The sequence below is a fragment of the Punica granatum genome, chromosome 2 (genome assembly GCF_007655135.1).
Source record: "Punica granatum isolate Tunisia-2019 chromosome 2, ASM765513v2, whole genome shotgun sequence".
In the NCBI taxonomy this organism is placed as follows: Eukaryota; Viridiplantae; Streptophyta; class Magnoliopsida; order Myrtales; family Lythraceae; genus Punica; species Punica granatum.
Genome location: NC_045128.1, coordinates 36,078,457 through 36,103,745, shown reverse-complemented (window position 1 = coordinate 36,103,745; position 25,289 = coordinate 36,078,457). Strand labels below are relative to the sequence as shown.

Sequence of the window (25,289 nt, the reverse complement as noted above, 5' to 3'; positions counted from 1 at the left end):
TTCAAGGCCGAGGGCAAGCTTGCCTGGCCCGAAGATCGCAGCTATGTAGTGCCTGTCTAAGCTCGAGCGGGCCTGCCATCAAAGTGCCAAGAAATCAAACAGCCAAAAAAATCAAAATGGGAAGACAATTGAAGCTATGCAGTTGCATTTCCAGCTAATAATTGAATACACTGACGTTAAGTAAAAGAAATCATAATTGAATTAGTAGGGCAGTAATAAGTACGTCACCTATTCCAAAATTGGGAATTAAAACTACTTTGATTACAGCATGTAAACTATAAAAGAAATTCCAATGTACAAATGAACTAAGCCCCCAGCTCTGAAGTGCCATCTCCCACCACTCCTAATATTACTATGAAGCTAAAGAACTTATACACGTATAATTAACAAAACTGTGTTAGACATCAAAGATAGGTACAGATGAAGAGAAAGACCATATACAGCTAATTGTAGCCCTTAGTTCTGCTCAGCTCAGCCTCTCGATGATTTGCTATGATGCCGAGTCCCGTCATTATCCATCTGTTCAGTAAAGAAACATTCATAACCAAATGATAAGTAACAGAACTAGATATGATCCAACTGTATCAACTTTCCCACGTAGAGAACATTGTCGTTATGGGAAAGGGAATTTAGAACAGTAGTCACAGTGATTTTGGAGTATGAGCATCACCTTGCAGCTATCAAATTTCGAGACCATCCTCATATACTGTCCGCGGGCTCTCGGGTCACGAACCATGGACTTGACTCTTGCAAGAGCCCTTTCCACACCATCAAACTTCTGTTTCCGGCCAATTCGTAAGAAATCATACTCGTCGGTTTTCTCGGTCTCTACCTGTGCACCATCCTTTGAGTTATCCAGTCGAAATGCTCGCAAGCCAACCCTTTTCCTCCTCCACCGCAGTATAGCCTTTTCCACTATACTTACTGACCAAACAACCTTCTTGTATTGCTTACGAACCTGATGCCCCCTCACATGAGCCTACAGGAACAAAAATAATTTACTCAACCTAATATGATGTATTACTGAAGAAAGGCCAAATTAGAGGTCTAAGAAACATGATGGGTCGGATTACCTGAACTTTCACAATCCGGTTTCTTATCTTTAAGAATTCTTTCCTTCCCTTCCACCCACGATACTTTTGCTGGATCCTTATAGCGGCAGAATGCAAATAATCTTCAAAGTGACCCACCTTCTGAACTTTGTTTAAAGAGCCGAGGGCTATTAGATCTGTCAAGACTTCAGATACTACATTAGGACCTTTTGTTAACTGCCTCTGGCGAAACGAACGGGCCCGAAAGGAAGCTTGAATCAAAGCCGCTGCATGGGCTGATTTCCTAACTGCAGCTAGCGAACCTTTTAAGGACAGCTCCTCATCACGGGTCCCACTCGAAGAAAAACTTGAGAGGCGGTCTCAATGACTTTTTCTGAAGCCAAGTTTACAGCATCCATCACATTATAACTCACATTCAATTTAGAAAGACGGCTTGTTAGATCTGCTTCAGCTAAATAACCAGCAATGCCCTTATGCCCTCTGCTTGATGCTAAATCTGCTGCTGTTTGACCAGCTGGGAATGCTGGCGTTGGGTCATCAACCAAACCAGGATCTGCCCCAAGTTCGATGAGGGCAATGACAGTCTCCTCCCTATTTATTAAGAAAAAAAGAAAGAAATTTTAAAAAGAATAAGAATAAGAAGTCCATCATACAGAAGCATTCTCTCCAATTGATTGTTGAGAAGAGGAATATTATCCTCTTGATATTGTGAAAATTCAAGATTGTCCCCAGCAAAGGTCCAAGTGGCTATAAATTTATGATAATTGCATTTCAGAAAATGTTGTTCTTGGTTTAAAAAAAAATGAAAAAAGTCTTCATTTTCTCAATAGAAAATTTAAGATAAATAAGGAAGGAGACATTCCCTAATACCAACAAAGCAAAGTCTCACCCCCAAGGGGTTTCGCCTAGTGATTAAGAAGGAGCTCATGTATCCACTTGATCTCAGCTTCAAAACCCCTTGGGGCCACTAGAGCGCCTTTGGCGTGAATTAACTACTCTGTGCACCGCCGGGGTTTCATGGAGCCCTAGGGGATTAGTTGGGTGAAGCCTGGGCGGGGGGAGTCTCGCATTGTATGTTTTCCATAATTTTTCATAGACTTTATGCATCATTATCCAATTATTTCTCCACAAAAATCTGCTATCATCTTATTGCGTTGCTGTGTCACAGTCCATATAGAGTCATACAAATAAATTCCTACGGTGTTGCCAACAGACATGGAAACTGCATACTAATAATCATAGTGGAGAAACTACGAAGCTTGACTTGATTCTATGAGAATGAGATAGCATATATCACAAAAAAATCTTTTAGAAATGTATTCTATGGGCTTACCTCCCAAAATATGATGCCCAGTGCAGCCCCGTTCTTCCACGTGCATCTCTAAAATTTGGGGTTACTCCGGCAGCAATTATTGGGCCTATGGCCCATTCATAACCTAGAGCAGCTGCCAAATGAATGACTCCTTGACCTTCTTCATCCAAAACATGCAGTGCTTTGCCTCCTTCATGAACTTTACAGAGCAGCCATTGACCAAGTCTATCCCTGAACAAGCTTTGAAGAGCAGCATCTATGGGGTACCCATGGTCCAGTTTACAGACTTCTCTACCAGTATCACCTTCCCCAATTACTTTCATTGGATAGATGGCCTTTTTCAACTCGCATTTATCACATTTCTCAGCAGGGCAGTCAAATGGCTGATCCTCCTCACTTAAATGTAACAACTTCGCCAGACGAATTTGAAGGCGGGATTCCTCGTATGGATCAATAGGAATAGCTGTAGATGGCCTTTCACGATATTCAAATTCTCGCACCTCACTGCAAGCCAGCCTATTGCTGCAGGTTATATAAAATGGAACACGCCCTGGAGCATGTGATGGGGCTATACATCGCATTGAAGTGTCAGTCAAAATCTCAGCAGGAACCTCGATTTCACCGAACATGCAGCCCCACTTAGGTTTAACTGTAAGATCCTTGCTCGGCAGAAAGGTACCCACAATCAAGACTTTCGTTTCAATGCCAGAGTAGGCCCAATCAGGAGAGAAGTCGGAGATGCTAAACAGCTGCTCTTGAGAAAGAGATGGAGCCAGAGAATCTGTATCCAGCTGCATGTGACGCGATAGACTAGATACCTCCTTGTCGTCATTCTCATCGGTAAGAGCATTCCAATAATTCCCAGAATCTGAAGCCATCAGGGAATCATCACAATCCCGACCTATTTCTTTATCCATCCATCTCCCAAAACTATCGAGCTTCCTCAGACTTCCAAGTTCCTCATTATTCCCATCTCCTACGTTTGATTTGCTCTCAACTTGGGCTCCGGAAGAGGCTACAACTGGAGCACGATTTTGCATGGGACCATTTCCCAAGGCCACCTGCAAATTGCACAAACTTCACAAGTGAACCATGACTTCATGAACCATTTATAAAACGATGGAGGACAAGGTGCTAGAAACGACGAGCTCAAGTAATAGCTCGACTTTATAGGAACCAGGGCCACTTGAAATTCTTGAGGCATCTAACCCCTATACAGATTATTTCCTGCTCTGTTTAGAAAAAAAAGCTACATAAACCGGAGAATCACTGAGCAGATAATATATTTATGTGTCACTTGTCATGAATTTATGGATTTGGCATATCTAGCTAAAATTTAAAAAGCCACTAACCCAATATAATCAATTCGGAGAGCAAGCAGCAAAAACAGATAGGGAAGCCTAAAAATCATGAACCAGGTCACAATTTATTGAGAACTCCTTACTCCATGTGAAGCTGCTTCTACTACTTGGAGGTCTGAATCAGTGAACAACCTATTTCCACCAGCTATCTCTAAGGCTGTACAATCAGCTTCCAATCCTGCACCTGCTAGCTTATTATTGAGGAAATCTGCTGCACTAGTCTCTCCAGCATAAAACTTGTGGCCCACATAAAATTCTTGATCATGTGTATCATTTGCATCTGATCTGTGAACCTCAGCCAAGACGGGTCCAGCACTAACTTTATCACTGCCCCCAGCAAACCATGGCTGAGTTGGATTCCTTGGTGCTGGAAACCCTGAAAACCAGCCAAAATGCCTATCACATGTTTATAGCCTAAAAGATTGAACCAAAGTATAACCAACTAATCTCCCAGCCAGGACTAAGGGAGCCCAGAGAGTGTGGAGAAAGAGGAAAGGGAGGGCACAGCTTCATAAAGGCAATAACAGAACTTCAGTGCACCTTACCAGCATTTTCACTCGCAAGGAAAGAAGCACGTTGTGATGGATGGTAAACTGGGGTTGCAAGAGTAAAAGGGCCCAATGTTCCCACTGAATCTACATCCTCAATTTTTGCCGAGACTGTTTGTCCACTCTGTTCAGGTTTATTTGCAGTCGAGTAGGATGTCTGAGGAGTGGAAACAGGATAGTTTGCCAGAGGGAAGCAAGTAACTGAACTAGTTTGAGGACCTCCATCCTGCGATCCTCGATCTGCCAGAAAGCGGGATATGCTAGATTTGTAACCCTGCATTGCATGCAATAAACTCCAAATCCATATCATGCTGGATCCATAATCCGAAACCATCAATAAACTGTCCAACCATGGCAAAACATGTTCCTACAAGTCTTCACAGAAATGTAATGCTCATGCAAAAGATAAAACAATAAGAAGTACCTATGTTGCTAAAGTAATGGTTTGAGAGGATTATGCTAAACAGACCTTCAAACAGGAGACCCAATAGAAGGAAAAGCAATTACCTCTTTCACTTCCCTATAATGAACCAGAACAATATGCTCCAACTGCCTGGATACAGGAAAAGGAAAATAAAGACAAAGAAAGAATAGAATGAATATCTCTAGTAGAAAGCAATTTTCACTAAGAGGAGTTTTCATAGTCTTAGCATTCTTTTTTCTTTTTCCCTCATTGTCTGGAAGATGATCTATCCAATTTAGGTGCTCTCAAAGTTGCAGATTGCAATTTTTCAAGTGCAGTGCTGCAGGTAGGCAAAGCACTGGATTGCTTTTAACTAACCAGACTGCATAATATCATCTCAAAGATTTCAAGTCTCTCGACGCTGTACTATGTTTATAAACCTGCTATCAGTAAACACTTTAAGGGTCCTCATTTTATTTCTGCTTTCTTCCCTTTTGAGAAAACTCAGATTATTAATCAAGATGAGTGTCGACTTACCCATCCAGCATCCAGTAACTTCTTCGCTGGAAACACTCATTGTCCTCCCCATGGGCATAATAGCAATGAAGAACATCCACACTACCAGCCTACACAAAGTAGTTCAGCATTTATCAACCAAGCAACCCACCAAAACATTTTAAATGTACGATATGACAATGAAAAGTTCATCAATTTCAAAATCAAACATTTGAATTGCTTCAATAATTCATTTTATACAGTAATTGCAATGCGAAAACGGTAGAGTTCCATTTCTCTGGTCTTCTATTCAATCTGCAAACAGACGCACAATGCAACCTTGTAATACATCTTCTCTGCTTCCATAGCTAGGCAACATCGGGATAATGAATGAGCATGGCCAGACACAATCTATAAAAACTACTTCCCATAGCCAAGAGCAAGCGGCTCAGTACCTCATACCTAGACTTCCTACAAGCATCTATTGACTGAAACATCCGAACAGTGTGCTATGTAAAAAAGAAATCACAAAGTACCTTCAACTTTTCATGAGCTTCTTTAACAGTTTTCCCATCCTTCTTCTTCCTCCATCTATGACCATCTTTACGGAAATAACGGAGTGCTTTACGATCAAATAGGAACAAAGAACCAGCTGAAGAAAGAAAAGCATATAGTTAAGCAAGGCCATCTCTGAGGGAGGAAAAGTAGCGAATTGCTGATACTCAATCCAATAACCAGAAAAGCAGAAGGAAGTCAAATCAAATAATTGCCCATGTCACCAAAAAGAGTCACATTTTCTTTCTTTATTATTATCAGGACCGTGCAGTGCTACACTAACAACAGAGACGCTATTTTTAATTAGTTAAACAAAAAATTGAGCAGTAAAAGATACAGAAGAATCTACTCGGGTGAGAAAGTGCTGCAAGAGTTCGATTTATGCAAGAATACAGCGGAAAACATATAAGCATAGTTTCTTTATTTGATTAAAAAAAAAGCACTTAATTTTACTCGATATATCGAATAAGATTACGATGAAGAGAAAACACAAGACTATGACAAAGACAAACATCATGCCACGGCAATAGATTCGAAACGGAGAAAAAACCTGGAGGCCTAGTGGGCGGCTCGGGGGTCAAGCTAAACTTCTGGTAGTTCCGCAGGATTTCACAAATTTCAGCCGGACGGAGCCACCTGCACTGTGCTTCTTGCAATATCTGAGCAAGGTCTGCCCAAATTTTCAAAATACTTAGTCAAAAGTCAATCTCGGATTTCCTCAAACAAAAGAAGAAACATATACAGGACAACTCAAGTATCAAGCAATGCAAAACCACTCAAGAGCAGGAACTCTCATTGAACGTCAAGCGATCAAATGCATATGACAAAACTCTGCCCCAAGGAACAAACTTTGGCCGAACGGGTAGCTCGGAAAACAAATTCGTCGCCAATCGTGATCCACGGACGACCGGAACATGATTGAACGAAAACAAGAACGAAAGCTTGAAGAAAAGCTAACCCAAGTTTTGCGCGGGAAGGTATCTTCTAGTCTCAGCCATACGAGCCCAGCAGCAATTTCATCATGCAAGAAGCTTTTATTGCAATTCTGCAGAACTGGCAAGATTCAACCCAAAATCCACCACGAAAAGCCGATTTATCAGACGCCTTATCGAGCCGGGATTGACACGAACAATGCGGTAGGTTGGGACGGGAGAGGAGAGAACGTGCAGAGATTGAAGATTTTCGAGGAGAGAAAAACCCTAGCGGGAATTCAATTGAATTCTTGAATTTCTTCTTTGATTCCTTCGACAACAGACAGAGAATCAAAAAGCGCGTCAAATCGACCCAATTGAAAAAAGAGAAAGCCAACTTGTCTGATTAAATCGTTAATCTTGCTTTGCTCCTTAAACTTTCGATCCCTTTCGGTTGAACCCCAATACTTTGTGCAAAGTCTTCTTATGGTTGCCTAAACTTCATGACCAACCATAACTCTGGGGGATTCTATGGTTAAGTATATTACTAAAAACATATTGAAAATGTTTGTGTAAAAGTTAAGTATAATACTAAAAATTTAAGTAAAATTCTTTGAATTTTGTGTATTTTTTATTTCAAAATTTTAATATTTTATTTGAAACTATGTGTAATTTGCTCTGAAATTTACTCTCTCTATTAGTAATTTACTAGAAGCCCAAGTAATTTACTAGAACTTTTAGTAAGGGTAAAATACACCCCTCCTTTGAGGTTTTGCACAATGACACTCCACCCCAATCGTAATCAAAATAGACACTCTACCTCCATTCTTAATAATAAAATTGATAATCCACCCAGTTATTCATGTTGACCTAACTGAAAAAAAAAATCTTTTGGCCCTTAATCTTTAGCTTATTTTTCAATTTTATCATAATTCATACTATTTTTCAACATTGTTTCAAGGTGACACAGTTAGTCCACGTTTGGGTCATATTATTTAAATCATCAATAATTCTGTTTACATGCAATTTTTTTTGTGAATAAGAAGTTTGAAAATAAAAAAGTACGTAAAAAAGAAAAAATAATACTTGTAACTACTATGTTTGAAATTATCGGCATTCGTTAAGTTGTTCGATTACCTATGGTGAAGTATTTGCCATTGGCGAGGCTCTATTTGTAACATTGACATTTTAGATTAGAACCTCTAAAAGCTCAGTATTAGGCCGATGTTATAAACCGTCAAAATAGTCGTCCTTAACTCCGTGGGAGTGTTGGTTGCATTTACTGCGAAGCACAAGTATTCAGTATGGGCATGATCTCTTAGTGTCAAATGTAGTGATTCTGAATATCGATCTCGAAGATTGAATGTTTGATTGTCGGATCTCCTTGCTTTATTTTTCTAATGATTGGACACCTTTATTTTAGACCGTTGAGAACTCCAATAGTTGTTGATGAATTGTTCTCTTCTCGTTTCTATTTCAAAATCGTTTTCATTTTTTAAAATATTACACATTAATAAGTTTATCAAAAATTCAAACGGTATAACCAAAATAAATAAACCGTGTAATGTCGAAGATTAGAATAATTCGAAGAATAAAGATAAGATGAAAGTGAAAAGAAAATAAAGTTTAAGGGTCAAAAGAAACTTATCATATTAAGTCAACAAAATCAATGGATGAAGTGTCTATTTTAGTTAAAAATGGGGCAGAGTGTTATTGCCTAAAATCTCATGGGAGAGAAGTGCATGTTACCCTTTTAGTAATTTATTTTGATATTTTGATTGTATAGTGCAATCGATTGCACCATAGACCTTCTCTATAAACCCACATACACTATTAAAGAACAAACTCAACTCAATGTTCTCCAAAATTTGGGTCCTTAAACTTTTGAGTCCTTACGGTTGGACTCCCTACTATGTTAAAGTTTTTTCTTTTTCTAAGGTTGCATAAACTATTAGACCATCCATAACTACACAATACACATATAATCGACGTGGCACAAAGAAACTCACCTCGAATTGCTCCAACATTCAAAGTTCATATTCTTTTCATCTTTATGATCTCGACTTGTTAAAATTTACAATGATAGAAATCCTTCATTACATATAATCTTGCACAACTATTGAACCTGAAACCTTATGGTTATCAGGAAAAAGCGTGCATCAATGCACTATTTCTCACACTCTCTGTGTTATGTATGATTCTTTAAATTTTGATGAAACGCTATATATTTCCTCTTCCCCCTATTTCGAAAAGAATTTCTTCCTATTTGCCCTGTCAAGGACTTCGCTCCCTCTTAATTCGAATTTTGCATTCGTCCCTGATCAGCAGCGAGCTAACCTGTCAGCTTTAGCCTACGTGATGATGGGAATCTAGCAAGTTGGACGGTACCACACCACCACGGCCATGTATTTGACCGGAGGGGGTGAAATGAGGCGCTCTTCTAGCTGCAGGGACTAGATTGGGATAAGCAGAAACCATATGGGTGAAATGGGTTGAGACTAAAAATTAGGGGCCATGCGGGGAGAGAGAGGGTGAGAGGGTCAAACACTCAAAGTCATGGGGGGGCCGGGGGCGTAGATTGAGGCCGCGGCTTCTGAGAGTACGCGTACGTACTTTTGAGTTTGTCAATTACGACGTGGCAGGGAATATCTTTCCTTTCGAGTTAAGGCAGAAAAAAAAAAAAAAAACAACATTAATATTCTTTTTTCCCCTCCTTTTTGGGCTGCTAGGATCGTCTGTGCTCGCGTGCAGCCCGGGCTCCCCTGCTCAACGGCTCGGCCTCGCCTGTGATCTTCACTGCCCGCTTCAAGTTAATCTTCTCCTAATGATAATTTTGTATACGCAAGGCACCAATCTTTCGAACGAATGCAAAGACATGTACCATTGGTATTGGAAAGAAACGTCGGTTATCTGCCACTGATATGCGACACTACAGCAGCAAAGTCCCGAGAAATCGGTCAGTCATGGGTCATGACTATCGTCACTATTTTGGCACATGCTTTTATTTCCTCCCGTTGCGATAAACTGTCTTGCAAGAAATCCCAGCATTGTCGACTCCACAAAGAGCAATCTTACTGCTTTGGAGTGGCACAACTGGACGAGGCTTCTGATGTTATATACAAGTCTTTACTGCTTTAGCGGCAAAGGCTATGAAAGTTATGACAAGGGATTCGGTGAATCTCACATGTCATCAGTTCCTTAGGCATCCATTGACCGGATGCTGGATTACGCACAATCTTGCTGGTCACGTCTAGCCACTTGGGAGGTTTTGCTCCGAGCTATGGCAAAGGCCTGTTCAGATCTGCAGCTACCAGTACCACCTAGATATAGCCCCTCATGTAGCCTAGTGAAAACATGAGAATCTAGACACATGACCGCCGAAGATAGCTTCTGGATTTTGGGGACGAGCTGAGCTTATTCATAACAGGCAAAATAGCCTGCGATGAGCAGGTTCTTTCTATGAGATGGGTTCGTTCACTTCCAATCCAGAATGACGTCATAACCTTTGACAGTTCCAACTAAACCGATCGCCTGTACAATTGCTTCCAAGAGATGCTCAGGGTAATCCTCTATACGACTTAGGCCATGCTGCGACTGCACTGAAGTTAGGATCCTCCCAACAATCTGTCAGAAGTACAGTATAACTAATTAAAAAAAAATCCCAATTCATCAGCCAAAAGTATATTCAATATGACCGAAATCAAAGGCGAAGGATCCAACCTTCCGTGCATAGCCTCCATAAGCCACGCCTCCAATCAATGCTTGCAATAAGCTATATTTTGGCTCTTCATTGTTTGAGCTCTCTGGGGCAAATACCACATGAATGCAAATTCATACTAAGAAGGCTACAGAAAAAGCTATTAAACCCCTGGCTGATGCATCCTAATGTTCATGCTGATAGAAAAGTTGCTGCCATTAAGAAATAAGCAAATCCTAAAAATATAATGAATGGACGATATGAGGCACTACCAGCAAAAGATCTTGTTCGGAACAACCCATGTTTCTTCAATCCATTGACTGTATGAGCATTTGTACCACCAGCCAATTGAAGAAATCCTACCATGAGGAGAAACAAATTCGAAATAATCAACCTCCTTAGTGTTGGTGTAGGTATCAATAAGCATCAATGAGTTTTAAGTGTTACAAACCGTTTGGCCTGTCTCTTATAGCAGCTAAACGGACAGCAAATGCAACTGATTCTCGTGTGGCACCACGTCCAATATCCCCACTCATCGGTCTACCATCCAACTTCATGCCAGGGGCAATACCAGTAAAAGAAAATTTTAGGTAGGGAATTTAAATGCATTTCTACATAAAAGTGCCAAAAGACAAAAGCCCCGCAAAAAAAATAAAATAAATAAAATAATAACAAGAGCAAAAGAGGTGTTCCCCACAAAAACATGAAAGTGCAAAAGGAATCTAAAGGCATTTTAACATGAGAAAACAATGAATTGAAGATGTTCTCCAAACCAAAGAGAATCCTAGGCAATAATATTAGACTGTTAAGATAAGGAATTGCACACCTGCCATAAGTTTAAGCATTGAAGGCGAGGCTCCATGATGGAGTACATTGCGTCCATAGAAGACAATGTTGAATCACCCAGGTCAGGTAAGCTGACCTGGAAACATTGGAAAAGGTCATGATTGCTCAGCGTCTTCATATTCTCAACATACCTTCAATAAGTAAGTTGGCGCAATTAGAACAGGAAACTAACTATTGAGGTCCATTGTGCTTACCGCTACCAGTTTCAAGTGTCTAACTGAGTCTTCCAACCCTTCCCAGAGCGATTTAAACTGGGAAATATTCCTCCCACTTGTATGAATCTCTATAGCTTCAACATTATTTTTGTGAATCAATTCGGCAGTAGCAGCAGCATCTCTTACGTAGGTGGCCACCCCTGCACCGATTCAGAGAAGGTATGAAACCTAGTATCAGATCAAAGCCTGTTCCAGAAAACGATGAGTGATTCTGGAAGTTAGACGAATAAAGCCTGAGACAGAGAGCAATGCCCACTTATTTTATCATATGGGCAGACCGGGAAGCATCGCCCACAGCCATAGCATCGCTCCGTTATTACACCGACCTTGCAATTTTTATTTTTTATTTTCAAAATCAGTCTACTTAAATAAGTACTTTAAATCTTCAGCAAAAGCTTTGCAACTACTACTCATTCATATTTGGTGAGTCGTGCGGACTACATTATTGTTTGAGCGCTCCACTGCTGATTTTTCGCTATGCCATGATATTGCACTAGCTGGACAGACGCTCTCACAGGGCCTCAAACAGTCGGTCGGGCATTCCTCTGGATCAAACTCTGTCAACCAAATCAAACACGAAATGACCAATGACTATAAGCTTTTTACATCTTCTGAAAACCAAGAAAGCAAATCAATATACCGGCTTTACGGAAGTGGAGGTCCTCGTCATCATTAACACTGATCATCACCCAAGGCCTTCGAACAGGCAGGATCTCTCGGGCCACCTCAATCCCTTCATGAACTGCTCCCACGACCGACTCATCGGCAGCACAGTCAATGCAATCAACTGCAAACACCACTTAATAAAGTTCACCGAATCAAGGATACTTAAAAATTGCTGTAGACAAACCAGTTGGGTCCAGAAGGAGCTGTTCAGACCTCCAGCAAGAGTGTAAACCAGAGAGAGGTTCCTGATATCAACCACATCCTAGCATAAGAAACTAACATTATTGGATTTGAAATAAAGCAAAACACGAAAAAACCGAAACGGGAAGATAGTCATTCAGCCCAATGAACTCGGCAATCAAAATGGAAGTTGCTAGTACCTCAAAACTTGCGCCACAGATGAGCTTGACCCAGTTGCCACTCCTGAGGGAGTCGACCGGAGAAGAAGTCACGGAATGAATCCCGAGAGACTTGACCAAGCTCTTCACTTCTTGAAGGCATTTCTTCCCGGAGAGCTTCGAGTTTACTGCAACACCAAGAAGAGAAGTTGACCGAGAAGAAGATACAGAAGAGAGAGGTTGTTCACGAGTGGCTTGACATGGAAGAAAGGAGAGACCTCGCTGGAGAGGAGGGACCGAAGCGGTGCAGCAGAAGCTCAGCGCCATGGTTAATGGCCTCCCGCTCCCGAAAGCGAAAACAGTGGAAATGAAGGCGATAAGAGGATGCTTTTCGCAAGTAATTACGGGCCGGCCCTATTTGGGCCAGATGTTTATGGTACATGTAGAGGCCGGAGGGTCATGCTGTCCTGATAAGCAAGGCCCTCTAAGCCCGTTAGTCTTATTAGAAAATCAATTATGATCTGTTAGGAGAATGTCTCTTTTCTTTGGTGGAGAAACGAGACATGACCAGAGATCGAAAGAAAATTAAGAAATACAAAGACGGGAGTTAGCCAACAATATTGTCGAACAACAGCAGTCCAAGATCTGTAGGTAGAAAAATCATAGAAGTGAGTTATCAGTGGTAATTCAAGCAGTCGCGCCAATCAATCAGCGCAAGTATTCCCTTTTCGATTGTTATAAGTCACTTGTTGATTGTGGTCTTGCAACAGCAGCTCACTTATCAAATCCTTCACCACAGCATGGTGCGGTGCATAGTGAGCACGATCAGTAAAGTGTAATCGAACAACATCGGGGTTCACCTCAAGAACAGGCCGTCTCAACCTGAGATCACATGCATATTCTAGCTAGTATCTGAACTTTCATAAATCATTTATGAACAAACTTGCCAGCATTGTGCATAGCTAGAGGGTGGTTGTCCTCGATATCACTGCCAAGGTCAGGACTCGGGAGAGACCTGCTGCATATAATCCAAGTTGAGTTCTCTTTTCCCCCTCCCTATTATGTACAAAGAAGGTCCATAGGTCTAATACGAGAAAATGGAAATAAAAACTACATAAATGTGCACATATAATTCCACCATGAAAATTGGGTTCGAAATCTCTAAATTATCAGGTGAAGGTATGAGCTTTTGATCCATGCAAAGTAGCAATCAGTTTAGGACCTTAGGTGATTGCACAGTCTCGGTTGAAGAATACTCATCAGAATACTCATCCGGTCACTATCCCGCCACCAGTCTCCGCGCCAACTCCAATATTTCCAGCTATCACCCCACCACCGGTCTCTGCGACGGCTCCATCGCAGTCTGCCAAGTCCCCCTCTCCTTCATCCTTCAGCTCCCAGCCTGCCCCTCCTCCACAGCCACTGTCTCCTTCAGCATTGCCTACCTCGTCTTTAGAAGGAGCGCCGGGTACTTCCCCTGAGGATAACAGCGCTGTTTTCAACCGGTTCACTGCATCCGAGTCTCTCACTGTCGGGGGTTCTTGTTGCAGTTTTGATCATGTGAGAGTCGCGTTCGAGTTCTAAGTCATCGATTCAATTGTATCCTAATTATATACTATGCCATATTTGCTTGGTTGATTGGTTTCTTATGTCATTGTATTGATGAACGAGAAATGTGGGATAGAGACATTTGGATGTGCCGAATATATGTGAAAGCAAATGGCAGAGGTACCCAATCCATTATCATCGTTCTTGATGGAGGTGATGAAGGACTCAAATAGGGTCACCTTGATATCATTATATAATTGTAAGATTACAAGGAAATATCGAAAGACACCAATGTATACACGATCACATTGAATGTGTTTTCCAAGCGTGTTCTACTCGCCAATAATATACGATATTATTTCCTAATAATATATTCGCAAATTAAAATTAATACAAAGTCGTTGCATTGTTGATGAATTGGTCGATGCACATTACTGATTATGCCAACTTCTATTGCTTTCCTTTGGGTCCTCCTTCAATGATCTTTCCAATAATGGGCTCAACCACTGTCTCGAAATCATTCATGTCATGCTCCAACGCATCAACCTGGATTTGGTGATTAAGTTCTCGCGATGATCAGCGTCAATCGGAATATATATCAGCTAAGTATATCGTATACAGTCCTTGTGAGCATACTTAAGGAGCATTATTCAAAGTATTGTTTGTAAATCAGTAAATTATACCTTATGAATGATGTCTTGGGTCAATTGGGCATCATGAGCAGTTGCCTTCGATACTCTCTCGACCCACACAGCCGCCTCCTTCAGCTTGCTGTTGTCCGAGGAAATACCCTCAGCCACCTCCTCAGAGACCTTCTCGGCCACGGTAGCCACCTTCTTCACCACCTCTGCCACCTTCTCCACTTCTTCCATCACCACTTCCGCCTCTCCTAATCAAGCTTTAAGAGATCACTTAATTTTTCTATAATTGCCGAGTTCGAAATGGATCAATTCCTAACAAAATTTCATTTCTAAGGCAATATCGTGCTAGATAATTAATAGACCTTCGATCCTCTGTAGTTTAGTCCCCCATTTGAGCTTCAAAAATGGCAGCAAGATGGTCAACAGAGAGCCCATCAACCACCTTGCCCTGCACTAATCATATACGTACGTTCTTCAACTTGCCCTTGGTAATTTTATGGAGGACAAAGGTGTGTTGTGTTGGGAACTTTGGTTTATTACCAGGACGGAAAGCCGAAGCCGGACTTATTAGGAGGATATGGCGCTTGCGGTAGCATCTCGTCCTTCTTCTCATCATCGATTTCCCTGATGATAAGAACATATATCAAAGAAGAAATAGGATCAAGAAGATCATACGAACATTTATATATAGCTTATCGAACACGAGCGAGAGCATGTACATGCTTTATAAGATCCAGTATATAGCAAAGTTACCTGTTTGAATGTTCAGCTCTTTTTCCAGCCAGTCCGCTGCTGGCCCGAACAATCTGGAGCCCCTGAGGAACCAACCTGGATGATCCGTGCTCGAACTTCATCACCAGAACATTAGCGAGGTAATCTGTTTGACTCGAAGTAATAACGGGTGAAGCTTGTGATCTATATTGACCGAAGAGCTGAGCTAGGATTCTTAGGTTGAAAGCTGACCAGCTCGAACCCGAGAAAATGTTGACTTTGAGTTTGAGCAATTTCTCCATTGCTTAAGATCAGATGAGAAAATCAAAATGAAATGGGCAAAATGTAACGATTTTTTTTTCTCAATTTTGATGTTATATACATATACATATACATACACACACGCGCGCCCACATATATTAACATGAACAGCTTATCCTTCTTGCTGTTGCAGTTAAGGGAAAAGGAAGCATTGACAAGCCAAGTAATAGGATGATATTCATCGTGAAGGGTACGTGTAGCTTACATCAAGCAAAAGCAAGCACGACAAGGAATGAGCTATTCTGGTAATCTAGTAATAATTAGTAATTATCCATTGTCAAGTCTAGCTAATCCCATAACTAATTAGTCAAATTGCGTTGCGCAGAACATCTACGACATCTAGCCTTATAGCTAATTGATATTGTACGTGTTATTCTGAGCATTTGATCACGACGAATATGAGCCTGGTGATTTTCCCTAATTAGCTAGCCTTGAGCAACCATTGCACCGGCACTCGTGTATATTGTCCAAACTATACATTATCCATCAAATGTGCATGTGAATTAAATAGTTCACGACGTGTTTTACATGAATTCGGATTAGATCGGTTATGAGGAAATACGATTACTTGGGGCTTAAATTACTCAATCTTAAATCTCTCAAATGCAGGGGTGGGCTTGAATGTTCCTTGCAAGCTAAAAGCTCACAAGACTTCAAAGCTATCCCTTCATTGTTGGTTGCTTGTGGATCTCTCCCTTGCATGCTTTATTTGCTTGGTGAGACTGCACAGTGAGCAAAACTACGGAGAATTTGTGGGACTACATAATGGGCCTGGTAATGGGCCCAAGCCCATTGTGTGAAGCTGATCGTCTAATCAATTTGTTCGTGGGCCTTCTTTTCATATATCCATTTCCTTTTATCCTGCCCTTTTTCTTTTCATTTATACAATTACTAGCCGTGGAGCATGTGTATTGCACATAATATTTCTACCAACCTAAAATATATATATATATAATAAAAAATTAAAAAGAAAAACTCATTGGAGAATCATAAGTGAAATAGGAAGAATAAAATAAACAACCACCTTCATGTTCAGGACTAATAATACCTTTAAAGAGATGAAAAAATTTAATCAATTAACTTTCATTTACGGATAGACATACTTTTTCAGGGGCTCCCTTTTAGTTGTGTATGATAATTTCTACTTATAACTATCGTATGTAATTGGATAAAACATAGTCTGATTTATTTTCCTTTTTCTAGTGAACAGATCTAATTTGTTTTGAAAAGTAAACATTATTTATATATCTATAAAATATTATATAATCTATTTTTAAAAATAGATATCTATAACAACATATGATTTATATATACTTTTTCTTTCTATACATATATTAAAGGTTGTACTCGTAACCATATATTATGTATGAATATATACTAATATAACTTATTTTGATGTTAATATTAATGTGATGAATTGTTACTTTTTATTTAAAAATTCAAGATCATTAAATAATATCTATATTATTAATAAAATTTTCTCATTTATTTTAAATACATTCCCGTTATATAAATTATAAAAGTTAAAGAAATCAAGAAATCAGGTTTTATGATGAGATATTTTTTTTAAAAAAATAAAAAATCCTAAAAAACTTCGTTCAGAATATATATGCTAATATATACTTATTTTGATATTAATATTTATGTGATGAAATATTAATTTTATTTTAAAAAATTCAAGATTATTAAATAATATCTATATTTATATATATAATAAAATCGTCTCATTTATTTTAAATACATTATATTATATAAATTATAAAAATAAAGACATCAAGAAATCGGATTTTATGATGACATATCTTTAAAAAATATTTTTTAGTAAAAATAATTCCGAAAATAAAAAAACAAAAAAAATTCCATTCAAAAAAGTTATATTGCCTTCAATTAGAGATAACCATAGTATTCAAAAGATTTTGTGATGTTCTCAGTCTTTTGTAAATGGGATATTATAATTGAAAATTATTCCAGAAAATATTGTAGTTAATTTTATAATAAAATATCATTTAAAATTTTAAAAAATTAAAAAAATTGAGAAAATTCCATTCAAAAACGGATATGTGATCAAATATTAATTTTCATTTATAAAATTTTAGATTATTAAATAACATTTATATATAATAAAATCTTTTTATTTATTTCAAATACATTATGTTATATAAATTATAAAAATTAAAGACATCAAGATATCAGATTTTATGATGAGATATCTTTTAAAATTTTTACTAAAAATAAGTACAAAAATAAAAAAATAAAAACCTAAAAGAATTCCATTTAGAAAATTCATATTGCCTTCAATTAGAGATAACTATAGTATCCAAAAGATTTTTGATATTATTGGTCTTTTTTAAATGGGATATTATAATCGAAAATTATTTCGAAAGATTTTGTTGTTAATTTTATAATAAAAGATAATTTCAAATTGTAAAAACTAAAAAAACCGAGAAAATTTTATTCAGAAACGGAGCATTCGGAGGTCATCTGACCGGGACCATCGCGTATCTTACTTTCATATATAATAATAATAATAATAATAATAATAGGTGACATCACGAGTCCGCTTTCGAGCATCATACGAAAATATTCGACCTCTCGAATTATCAAGCAAAATTAGGCTCTATATGCCTCAGTTGTGGGAGTTACAGGGAAATTCCTTGCAATCTTTCGGATGGAAATCATCAAGCAATCGTATTCTTATTGCTAAGCTAATCCCGGCCCTGACGGGGATCATTGTGAGATAATCTTACACTAATGCCACGTCTCTCGGATTGCAAGACTCTCCTCTGGAGATTCAACAACTTCAAGTTTCTCCACCGTTAGGAACCAGAAAATTGGCCCGATCCGGTTCAGCATGACATATCATTATGAGTTCATATTGACACTCCAGATTAGGTAACTAAATCATATTGAATATATCACATTATCTATATCTCCTACTATCTCTAACTACATATATGGCAAGTATATCCGCTTGTTATTTGTTATTAAATATTATGTATATATTACGATATCCCGATACAAATTGCTAATCTTTTGTTAGCAGGCGTTGCGGGTGTCTCCTATACACGTGTCTTACTTAGTTGTGATCATGACCCTTAGGTTGTTGCTGGTGTTTCTAATTCCCAACTCACTAATTGTATCCGAGACTATCCGGATGCTTTTGATTAGTTAATATACGCTTCTCTCTTCGTTAAAAAAATAGAAAAGAGATTACATTACACACAATTAATTTTAGGTGCTTCATTAGATGAATCATCCGTTCGAGTCGAGTTTTGAGACATTGAGTTAGTACCTTGAACACCATCTACATACATATGGCCTCGATTGAGAGTGTGGTATAGTTTTTATCAAGACAAGAGGATTTTGGTGAATTATTATACGCTACTGTAATCTTAAAAGAAGTTAACTTGTTGAGAGTTGGATTATTACCTTATTAAACTAGTAAGTGATCCGCTTTTGGAGCATCGTGAGGCAACTAGTTGCTCCTAACCTACGATCTTGTTAGATTGCATACCGCATCCTAACAGCTTCGACATCGGCAGAAAGTCACCCGCAGGTGGACTTCCGCCGGACTGCTAGGCGAAGCAGTGGTGGAAAAAATGTTGCCCCCTAGCTAGATTCAGAGTCCTGCGGCCGAAAGCATCATCGAATTCAGGGTCTTCCCTTTACCTAAGTTGCAAGGCAGATTTTAGATATCTGTTTCTGATTAGATATAGAGTCTCTTTTGCTTAGACTTGAAAACAAAAGTTGTCTGTTTAGATCCCAATGCACAAAGCCCGTTAATAAATTACTTCATCCACAAGTCACTGATGAGAGAAACTAAAGATAAGTGAGATGTGTTTATGGTTGACTCAGGCGGTTTCAGTACTTATTTCTCTTCAACAAAGTTTTGGATTCGATCAACAAGGTCTTGAGTTCGACTCTTGTGAATATAGAGAAAATCTTCGATTGGTAGATGTTTTACTCCTTAAGTTGGCCGACTCGACTCAAGCATGGATTAATCAGGACCGATTGAAATTCCGTATAACAAGTGTCGCACCCTGAAAAATATGAGATAACTTTATGCAGATATATATCAACCAAAATATTTTTTATCTGGTGGCGATCCATCGAATACATAGCTCGAAAATGGCTCAAATTCAAGACGTTTTGAAATGAAACCTCTGGCACGGCCTCAAACTATTAGCTAATTGAGTTACTTATTTCTTGATATGTTCGATGAACTGTGACTGTATCAAACATCTAATTCGTGGAAAAAGAATACATGAGATACAAATGCTTAAGGTTCTATGTCGAAAACTACCATCCAGCTGGTAATTAGAACGGTCTGTCACGAAGCTTCACATCTCAGCTTCATGAGTTTCGCCATGAATGGAGGCTTCGGGAACAAGTGACCTGCAAGTCACTCAAATTCATGAGTTATTTATTTATTTGTAATTTATGAGTTTCTCAATTTATATTCTTTGAGATTTTCATTAATAAATCTGAAAGACTTTTAAATTAATTGAGCCCGAAAAAAGGGAAAAAAAAAACTATGTTAAAATTTACAGATTCGCATTGTTATGTTAGCACTGTGATAAAAAATGAGACAACAAATTACAAATTAAAGAGACAGAACCGTGCCAATTTATCTTAGAAATTCTAATAAACACGGTGATGGGTCTACGAGGGTTGGCTTAGAAGAAAAAATCGAGGACATAATAAGTTCTCACATGCCTAAATTTTCTCTTTTGAAGTCAAATTTGGTTTGTTTATGGGTAAACATTTGACCATATATATTATTATTGAATGTCCACCGAAGACCAACGCTGGCATCAACCACACTGATGGTGGACTCTCATCCAATTCGGAGGTGATCCTCATGATTCAAAGTGGATCATAACCTAAAATTTGATCGGCCCAGCTATGATATAACGATAAATTCGACCCCGTATTGCACGCTGTCTATCAAAGAATTCATCATCCGGATGCAAACAACTAGGCATAACAAAATGATCGATTCGATAAACTAAAGTAAATGGATACTTTGTGCTAAATAATAAGATTTTGGGACTCGACATAACACAAGAAATTTGTGGACTAGAAGAATGAATCTATGCCTAAAAGCTTTTGTCTTCTGTCATGTGAAACCGTCACAATGCAAAAAGTCATATCTCATATAAATCATCTTTCCTTAACACATTTTCCTTGCTTCCACCTCCCCAGAACAAATTTCCTGATATCTCAGCACCCACAGCATCCTCTCTTCCCCCAATCCATCATGGCCAAGGCACCACTGGACCTAGACCGGCCCGCCACCCGAACTGCCGTCCGGGCTCACTCCTCTGCCTCCAAGTCCAATCATCGAGCTGCCGCCGGCGTCACGTGCTCTCACTACTCCCCCATGCTCTCCCTCTGCCTACTTACTGCATGTGCCATCCTCTTCATCCTCTTCAACATCCAGAACCTCAAAGTCCCGCCCTCTTCCCTCCGGTCGCCTACGTCTCCGCTGCCGTGGACATCCCTCTCCCTCCAGTGGCAGAAGCTCGTCAACAGCACCCCCGCCTGCCTTGGCAAATCTAATGACAGCAAGGACAGCGTCCAGGCCATCAGGGACAGGCTCGAGCTCAAGGCCATGAAAGAGAAGCTCCGTCATTCGGTCACTTTCCTCCCACTCAAGGACCTCCGTTATGCAGACAAGGCCCTCGTAGGCCACACGTGGTTCATGAGCTCGATGTATGACACACACGAGGAAGAAGAGGTTCTAACCTAGTCAAGTGCCATGTCTTTGATATGATTTCAGACAGAATCTTGACATTGATCTGCTACGCACTATAATGTAACAGGTACAGTATCAACAGTTCCCCTCAGATTTGTCCCTTGGGAGGGTGTTGTGCCTCAAGGGACGAGACAACCACGACGGGTCATGGAACTCATATGCACTAGCATGGCCTGAGACCCTGCCCTACAACGCCACCTACATGCCGGGCCTCACGTTTGTGTCGTACAACCACTACAACTACGATAACATCTGGCACGGCTTATCAGCTATTTTTCCCTTTGTGGCATGGCACCAGATGAACCGGTGCCAGCCCAGCCCTGACAGGTGGGTGCTCTACCACTGGGGGGAGCTCCGGTCCGGGATGGGACCATGGCTGAGGAATGTGACGCAGGCGACCTTTGATCAGCCGCCCTACATAGAGGTCTTCGATGGGCTGGAGGATGACTCGACCCCAGTGTGCTTCGAGAAGGCAGTGGTGATGAGGCACAACGAGGGTGGGATGTCGAGGCAGAGGAGGATGGAGGCTTACGATCTGATGAGGTGCAAGGCCAGAGCATACTGCGGGTTAGGTCCTGTCCGAGACTTTGGACTGGGAAACGAAAGCCATCCAGGAGTCTTGGATATCGGGATGACCATGTACATGAGGACCGGTCCAAGGTCATTTAGGAACGAAACGGCAGTGATTAAGATCTTTCAAAGGGAGTGTGCAAAGGTCGAAGGATGTCGCTTGATGGTAGCTCATTCCAACAACCTCAGCTTCTGTGAACAGGTGAGTCAGTCAGTATCTGCTTCAATTTAATTCCATCATTTTGTTGACATTTCCGGAAAATGCTACTTTCGATAATCCCGACCGAACCTCCAGCATAGTGACAACGAAAATCATCGCCATGCAGGTAAAGTTGATGAGCTTGACAGATATCCTAGTCTCGCCCCACGGTGCACAGCTGACAAACATGTTCCTGATGGACCGCAACAGCAGCGTGATGGAGTTCTTTCCCAAGGGCTGGCTCCAGCTTGCTGGCGTGGGCCAGTATGTCTACCACTGGATAGCCAGCTGGTCCGGGATGAGGCACATGGGTGCATGGCGTGACCCTGACGGGGAGCACTGCACTTACCCTGAGAATGACCGGCGCTGCATGAGCACATACAAGAGCGGATTGATTGGGCATAATGAGACCCACTTCTCTGAATGGGCCCGAACAGTCCTCGCCCAAGCGAAGGCAAGGAAGACCGAAGAGGCTCTCAAGAACAACTCTAGCAGCCCATCTTCTGGTTCGTGCACTTGCAGACCATGACGAGTTCAAACAAAACTGCACAAAATTACGACGATCACAATTGCACTTGGCCCGCATCACAAGAACTCAGGAAAACACCTCTTTCACTGTTTTCTCTTTACATCAAAAATCCAGAAAGGTCTCCTGCCGGCAATTTAGTTTAATTGACAACGCATGATACTGCAAAGCAAATGGTCGGGAATGACCAAAGCAATCTGTTCGGCCAAGTTCCCATCAGCAAGATAGTTGTAACTTTTGAAGATAGAAGAGATGCCATCAGCTCAAGGTTGTTAGCACTGTAATTTACTGGGAAAATGTCTACTGAATTTTCACATGCCGTCAAGTTAGTTCATTACTACAATGTTTTGATCAGGAACAGTATAGATCAAGCCAATAAAACAGTGATTAATCCTCAATATATTTCATTATCATCACTCCAACAGCTGGTCTGATATCAGATGTTTTCGAGCAATATACTGAAACAGTCTAAAGACACCCTTACATCCTCATCAAGAGGACAAATATAACATCTCTATATATCCACTAAGCAGAGGCATTAGGCTACTAGAGTGCCTTGCGACAAGAAGACACTTTTATTGGTAGTTTCAGTAAAGTCATAGAGAGGGATCACTGGGCGCCAAGGACTTCAATCTCAAACACCAAGACCGAGTTGGGTTGAATCCCCCATGCTGGGAATCCACCAGCTCCATAGGCATAATCAGGAGAGCACTGTAAAAACACCGAAATATATCATTAGGGCTATCTCTAAGTAGGTCCCAAGAGAATTTCAATGTTTTTTTTCACTTCGGAGGAGACAAAATGGTTTACGGAAGTGAAGCTGAGAACCAGATCTGCTCATGGCAAAAGTGGCATAGAATCTGAACTGTCTAGCTCTGGTCAAAATCAGTGCTGCTTGATTTTAGTGGAATTAGAATCGGGTGGCTTCTGATTGGGGGAGTTAACGTGTGATTCTAAAAGCATTGCGAGGCCCGAATACAGACAAGAAAGAAAAAGAGAATTACCCGAAGGAGAGCAACCTCTCCCACCTGCATTTGCAGCACTCCTTCATCCCATCCTACAAACAGACAAAACAAACAATCTTTAAAAAGATATCCCATCCAAAAGGTATAATTGTAGGAACACTCCAGCCTGACTTATTCAGAAATTGAATCTTCTATATCGATGCATACTAATAATAAAGATCACAGCTGCTCATTAATCTGTGCGCCCAATTCTAAAGTTGCATCCAGCTAGAAACACAAGTATGAAATGTATAAACGCCAAAGGTGATCCTGGAGACGGCAATTAATTACCTTTTATAACAGAACCTTGGCCAATTTTGAATGCAAATGGCTTCTGCCCAGGATCCTTTGTACTGTAATGCAAACAGTACGCCAGTATCAATGAAAATGAAATGGCAAACCAACATCAGCTGGAAAAATGCCGAAAGAAAGGGATGAAAAAGAAGGGGAAAGATGGAGGATTGCATTACCTCCAGAACTTCTGAGAGAGATCACCATTTTTCCCTGCATAAGAACACGACTAATTAATCACAGTTGTATGCCTCAGAGATTGTCAATAACATTTCTATGCAATCTAGTGTCTAAGTTCAAGTGTGTTTTTAAGACTCGTACTTAAGCAAATTATGATTTGACCAACTTTGGAAAATTTCACTTTTCCTCAGAAATCATCGGTTCTCATCAGCACGTCCACTTCACATGCCGAATCACGGCCACATATCAGGTCAGACTAGACCCAGATATAATCTTTCAGGGGGGAATTAACGGAACAAAACATCAAAGAGATTCATATATGACTAAAAATTGCAAGAACGCCACTCTGACAAGCCCAACAAAGCATCGCAAGTTCTTTCCCACAAAGATGTCAGAAGCATTGCCAGCACAAACCCCGTCACAGAGAGCAGAATCAATGCCCCAAATACATACTTGAAGAAGTTCACGAGCTCAAAATCTCACATCCCCATTAAAATGGTTTCCGCGATGTGAAGATTAAAGAACTATCCCTTATCATAGCATGAAGAAATTTCAACATCGCTCAAGGCATAATATGGGAATAATAAGGATTGAGCTGATCAAGAAAAGCAAGAGACAAAGAGCTAACCATAGCCAGTGCAGTGAACGGCGACGGTCTGGCCTGGAGTTGGCCTGGGGCCGGTACCAGGCCTCACAACTTCTCGTTCTACTCCCATTTCTCACTGTCTGGGCAATCCTCACCTTCTGTCCTTCCTCGTCCGTCCACGTCTAGGTTTCTAGATGTTGCCGGGATATATTCTTCACCTTCAGTCCTCCTTCCACGTATAGGTTTCTAGATGTTGCCAGATATATCTGTCCGCAAGAAAGCGGCTTTGTCTTGTCGGCCACTTTCCTTCGTTTCCCGGTTCTTCTCTTCCATGCAGCTCGGCCCATCTTCCATCAGAATCCATACTGCGAAGGCCCAGTTGTGTCCATCTGGTTTGTCGTCTATCCATCCATCACCATTTTTCTTAACATAAGATAAGATCCGACATAAGGCCCAGTATGTACTGCAAGATGGATTTGTTATGGAACATCCACGGCTCCTAGTAAAAAGGTAAGACCTTTTCTGTTTCCCCGCCACTGTAATTGCCCAAAAACG

At 40.3% G+C, this 25,289-nt stretch overlaps 4 protein-coding genes and 1 pseudogene across 4 annotated transcripts; 1 reads left to right on the top strand and 4 right to left on the bottom strand.

Annotated features, from left to right (window-relative positions):
• Positions 1–176: 176 nt before the first annotated feature.
• Positions 177–6,996, bottom strand: LOC116195817 (annotated as a pseudogene).
• Positions 6,997–9,191: 2,195 nt separating this feature from the next.
• On the bottom strand, positions 9,192–12,785 carry LOC116193551. Its single transcript, XM_031522296.1, has 12 exons — positions 12,678–12,785; positions 12,442–12,587; positions 12,275–12,323; positions 12,036–12,182; positions 11,837–11,952; positions 11,652–11,721; positions 11,375–11,535; positions 11,161–11,256; positions 10,786–10,885; positions 10,607–10,693; positions 10,358–10,440; positions 9,192–10,261 (listed from the first exon to the last, which is right to left on the bottom strand). The coding sequence occupies exons 1-12, from the start codon at positions 12,724–12,726 to the stop codon at positions 10,112–10,114; spliced, it is 1,254 nt and encodes a 417-aa protein (XP_031378156.1). The 5' UTR covers positions 12,727–12,785; the 3' UTR covers positions 9,192–10,111.
• A 1,376-nt stretch (positions 12,786–14,161) lies between these two features.
• Positions 14,162–15,709, bottom strand: LOC116194757. The gene is made up of 5 exons (XM_031523646.1): positions 15,342–15,709; positions 15,129–15,212; positions 14,951–15,036; positions 14,631–14,836; positions 14,162–14,493 (listed from the first exon to the last, which is right to left on the bottom strand). The coding sequence occupies exons 1-5, from the start codon at positions 15,599–15,601 to the stop codon at positions 14,398–14,400; spliced, it is 732 nt and encodes a 243-aa protein (XP_031379506.1). The 5' UTR covers positions 15,602–15,709; the 3' UTR covers positions 14,162–14,397.
• A 4,923-nt stretch (positions 15,710–20,632) lies between these two features.
• On the top strand, positions 20,633–23,238 carry LOC116195243. Its single transcript, XM_031524254.1, has 3 exons — positions 20,633–21,360; positions 21,446–22,150; positions 22,275–23,238. The coding sequence occupies exons 1-3, from the start codon at positions 20,716–20,718 to the stop codon at positions 22,674–22,676; spliced, it is 1,752 nt and encodes a 583-aa protein (XP_031380114.1). The 5' UTR covers positions 20,633–20,715; the 3' UTR covers positions 22,677–23,238.
• Positions 23,050–24,998, bottom strand: LOC116195244 (peptidyl-prolyl cis-trans isomerase FKBP12). The gene is made up of 5 exons (XM_031524255.1): positions 24,777–24,998; positions 24,148–24,181; positions 23,969–24,030; positions 23,678–23,730; positions 23,050–23,384 (listed from the first exon to the last, which is right to left on the bottom strand). The coding sequence occupies exons 1-5, from the start codon at positions 24,862–24,864 to the stop codon at positions 23,283–23,285; spliced, it is 339 nt and encodes a 112-aa protein (XP_031380115.1). The 5' UTR covers positions 24,865–24,998; the 3' UTR covers positions 23,050–23,282.
• Between the last annotated feature and the right edge of the window lie 291 nt (positions 24,999–25,289).

Coding starts and splice junctions, on each gene's coding strand:
- LOC116193551 (XM_031522296.1), bottom strand. CDS start 12,726: ATGGCGCTGAGCTTCTGCTGCACCGCTTCGGTCCCTCCTCTCCAGCGA. Junction 11,257..11,374: donor GACACTTGAAACTGGTAGCG/GTAAGCACAATG, acceptor CAATGTTTCCAG/GTCAGCTTACCTGACCTGGG. Junction 10,886..11,160: donor AATGCTTAAACTTATGGCAG/GTGTGCAATTCC, acceptor CCTGGCATGAAG/TTGGATGGTAGACCGATGAG.
- LOC116194757 (XM_031523646.1), bottom strand. CDS start 15,601: ATGGAGAAATTGCTCAAACTCAAAGTCAACATTTTCTCGGGTTCGAGC. Junction 15,037..15,128: donor GGCTTCGGCTTTCCGTCCTG/GTAATAAACCAA, acceptor TGATTAGTGCAG/GGCAAGGTGGTTGATGGGCT. Junction 14,837..14,950: donor TAAACTACAGAGGATCGAAG/GTCTATTAATTA, acceptor AAGCTTGATTAG/GAGAGGCGGAAGTGGTGATG.
- LOC116195243 (XM_031524254.1), top strand. CDS start 20,716: ATGCCTAAAAGCTTTTGTCTTCTGTCATGTGAAACCGTCACAATGCAA. Junction 21,361..21,445: donor ACACACACGAGGAAGAAGAG/GTTCTAACCTAG, acceptor ATAATGTAACAG/GTACAGTATCAACAGTTCCC. Junction 22,151..22,274: donor ACCTCAGCTTCTGTGAACAG/GTGAGTCAGTCA, acceptor ATCGCCATGCAG/GTAAAGTTGATGAGCTTGAC.
- LOC116195244 (XM_031524255.1), bottom strand. CDS start 24,864: ATGGGAGTAGAACGAGAAGTTGTGAGGCCTGGTACCGGCCCCAGGCCA. Junction 24,182..24,776: donor CGTTCACTGCACTGGCTATG/GTTAGCTCTTTG, acceptor GTTCTTATGCAG/GGAAAAATGGTGATCTCTCT. Junction 23,731..23,968: donor CCAAGGTTCTGTTATAAAAG/GTAATTAATTGC, acceptor GTCTGTTTGTAG/GATGGGATGAAGGAGTGCTG.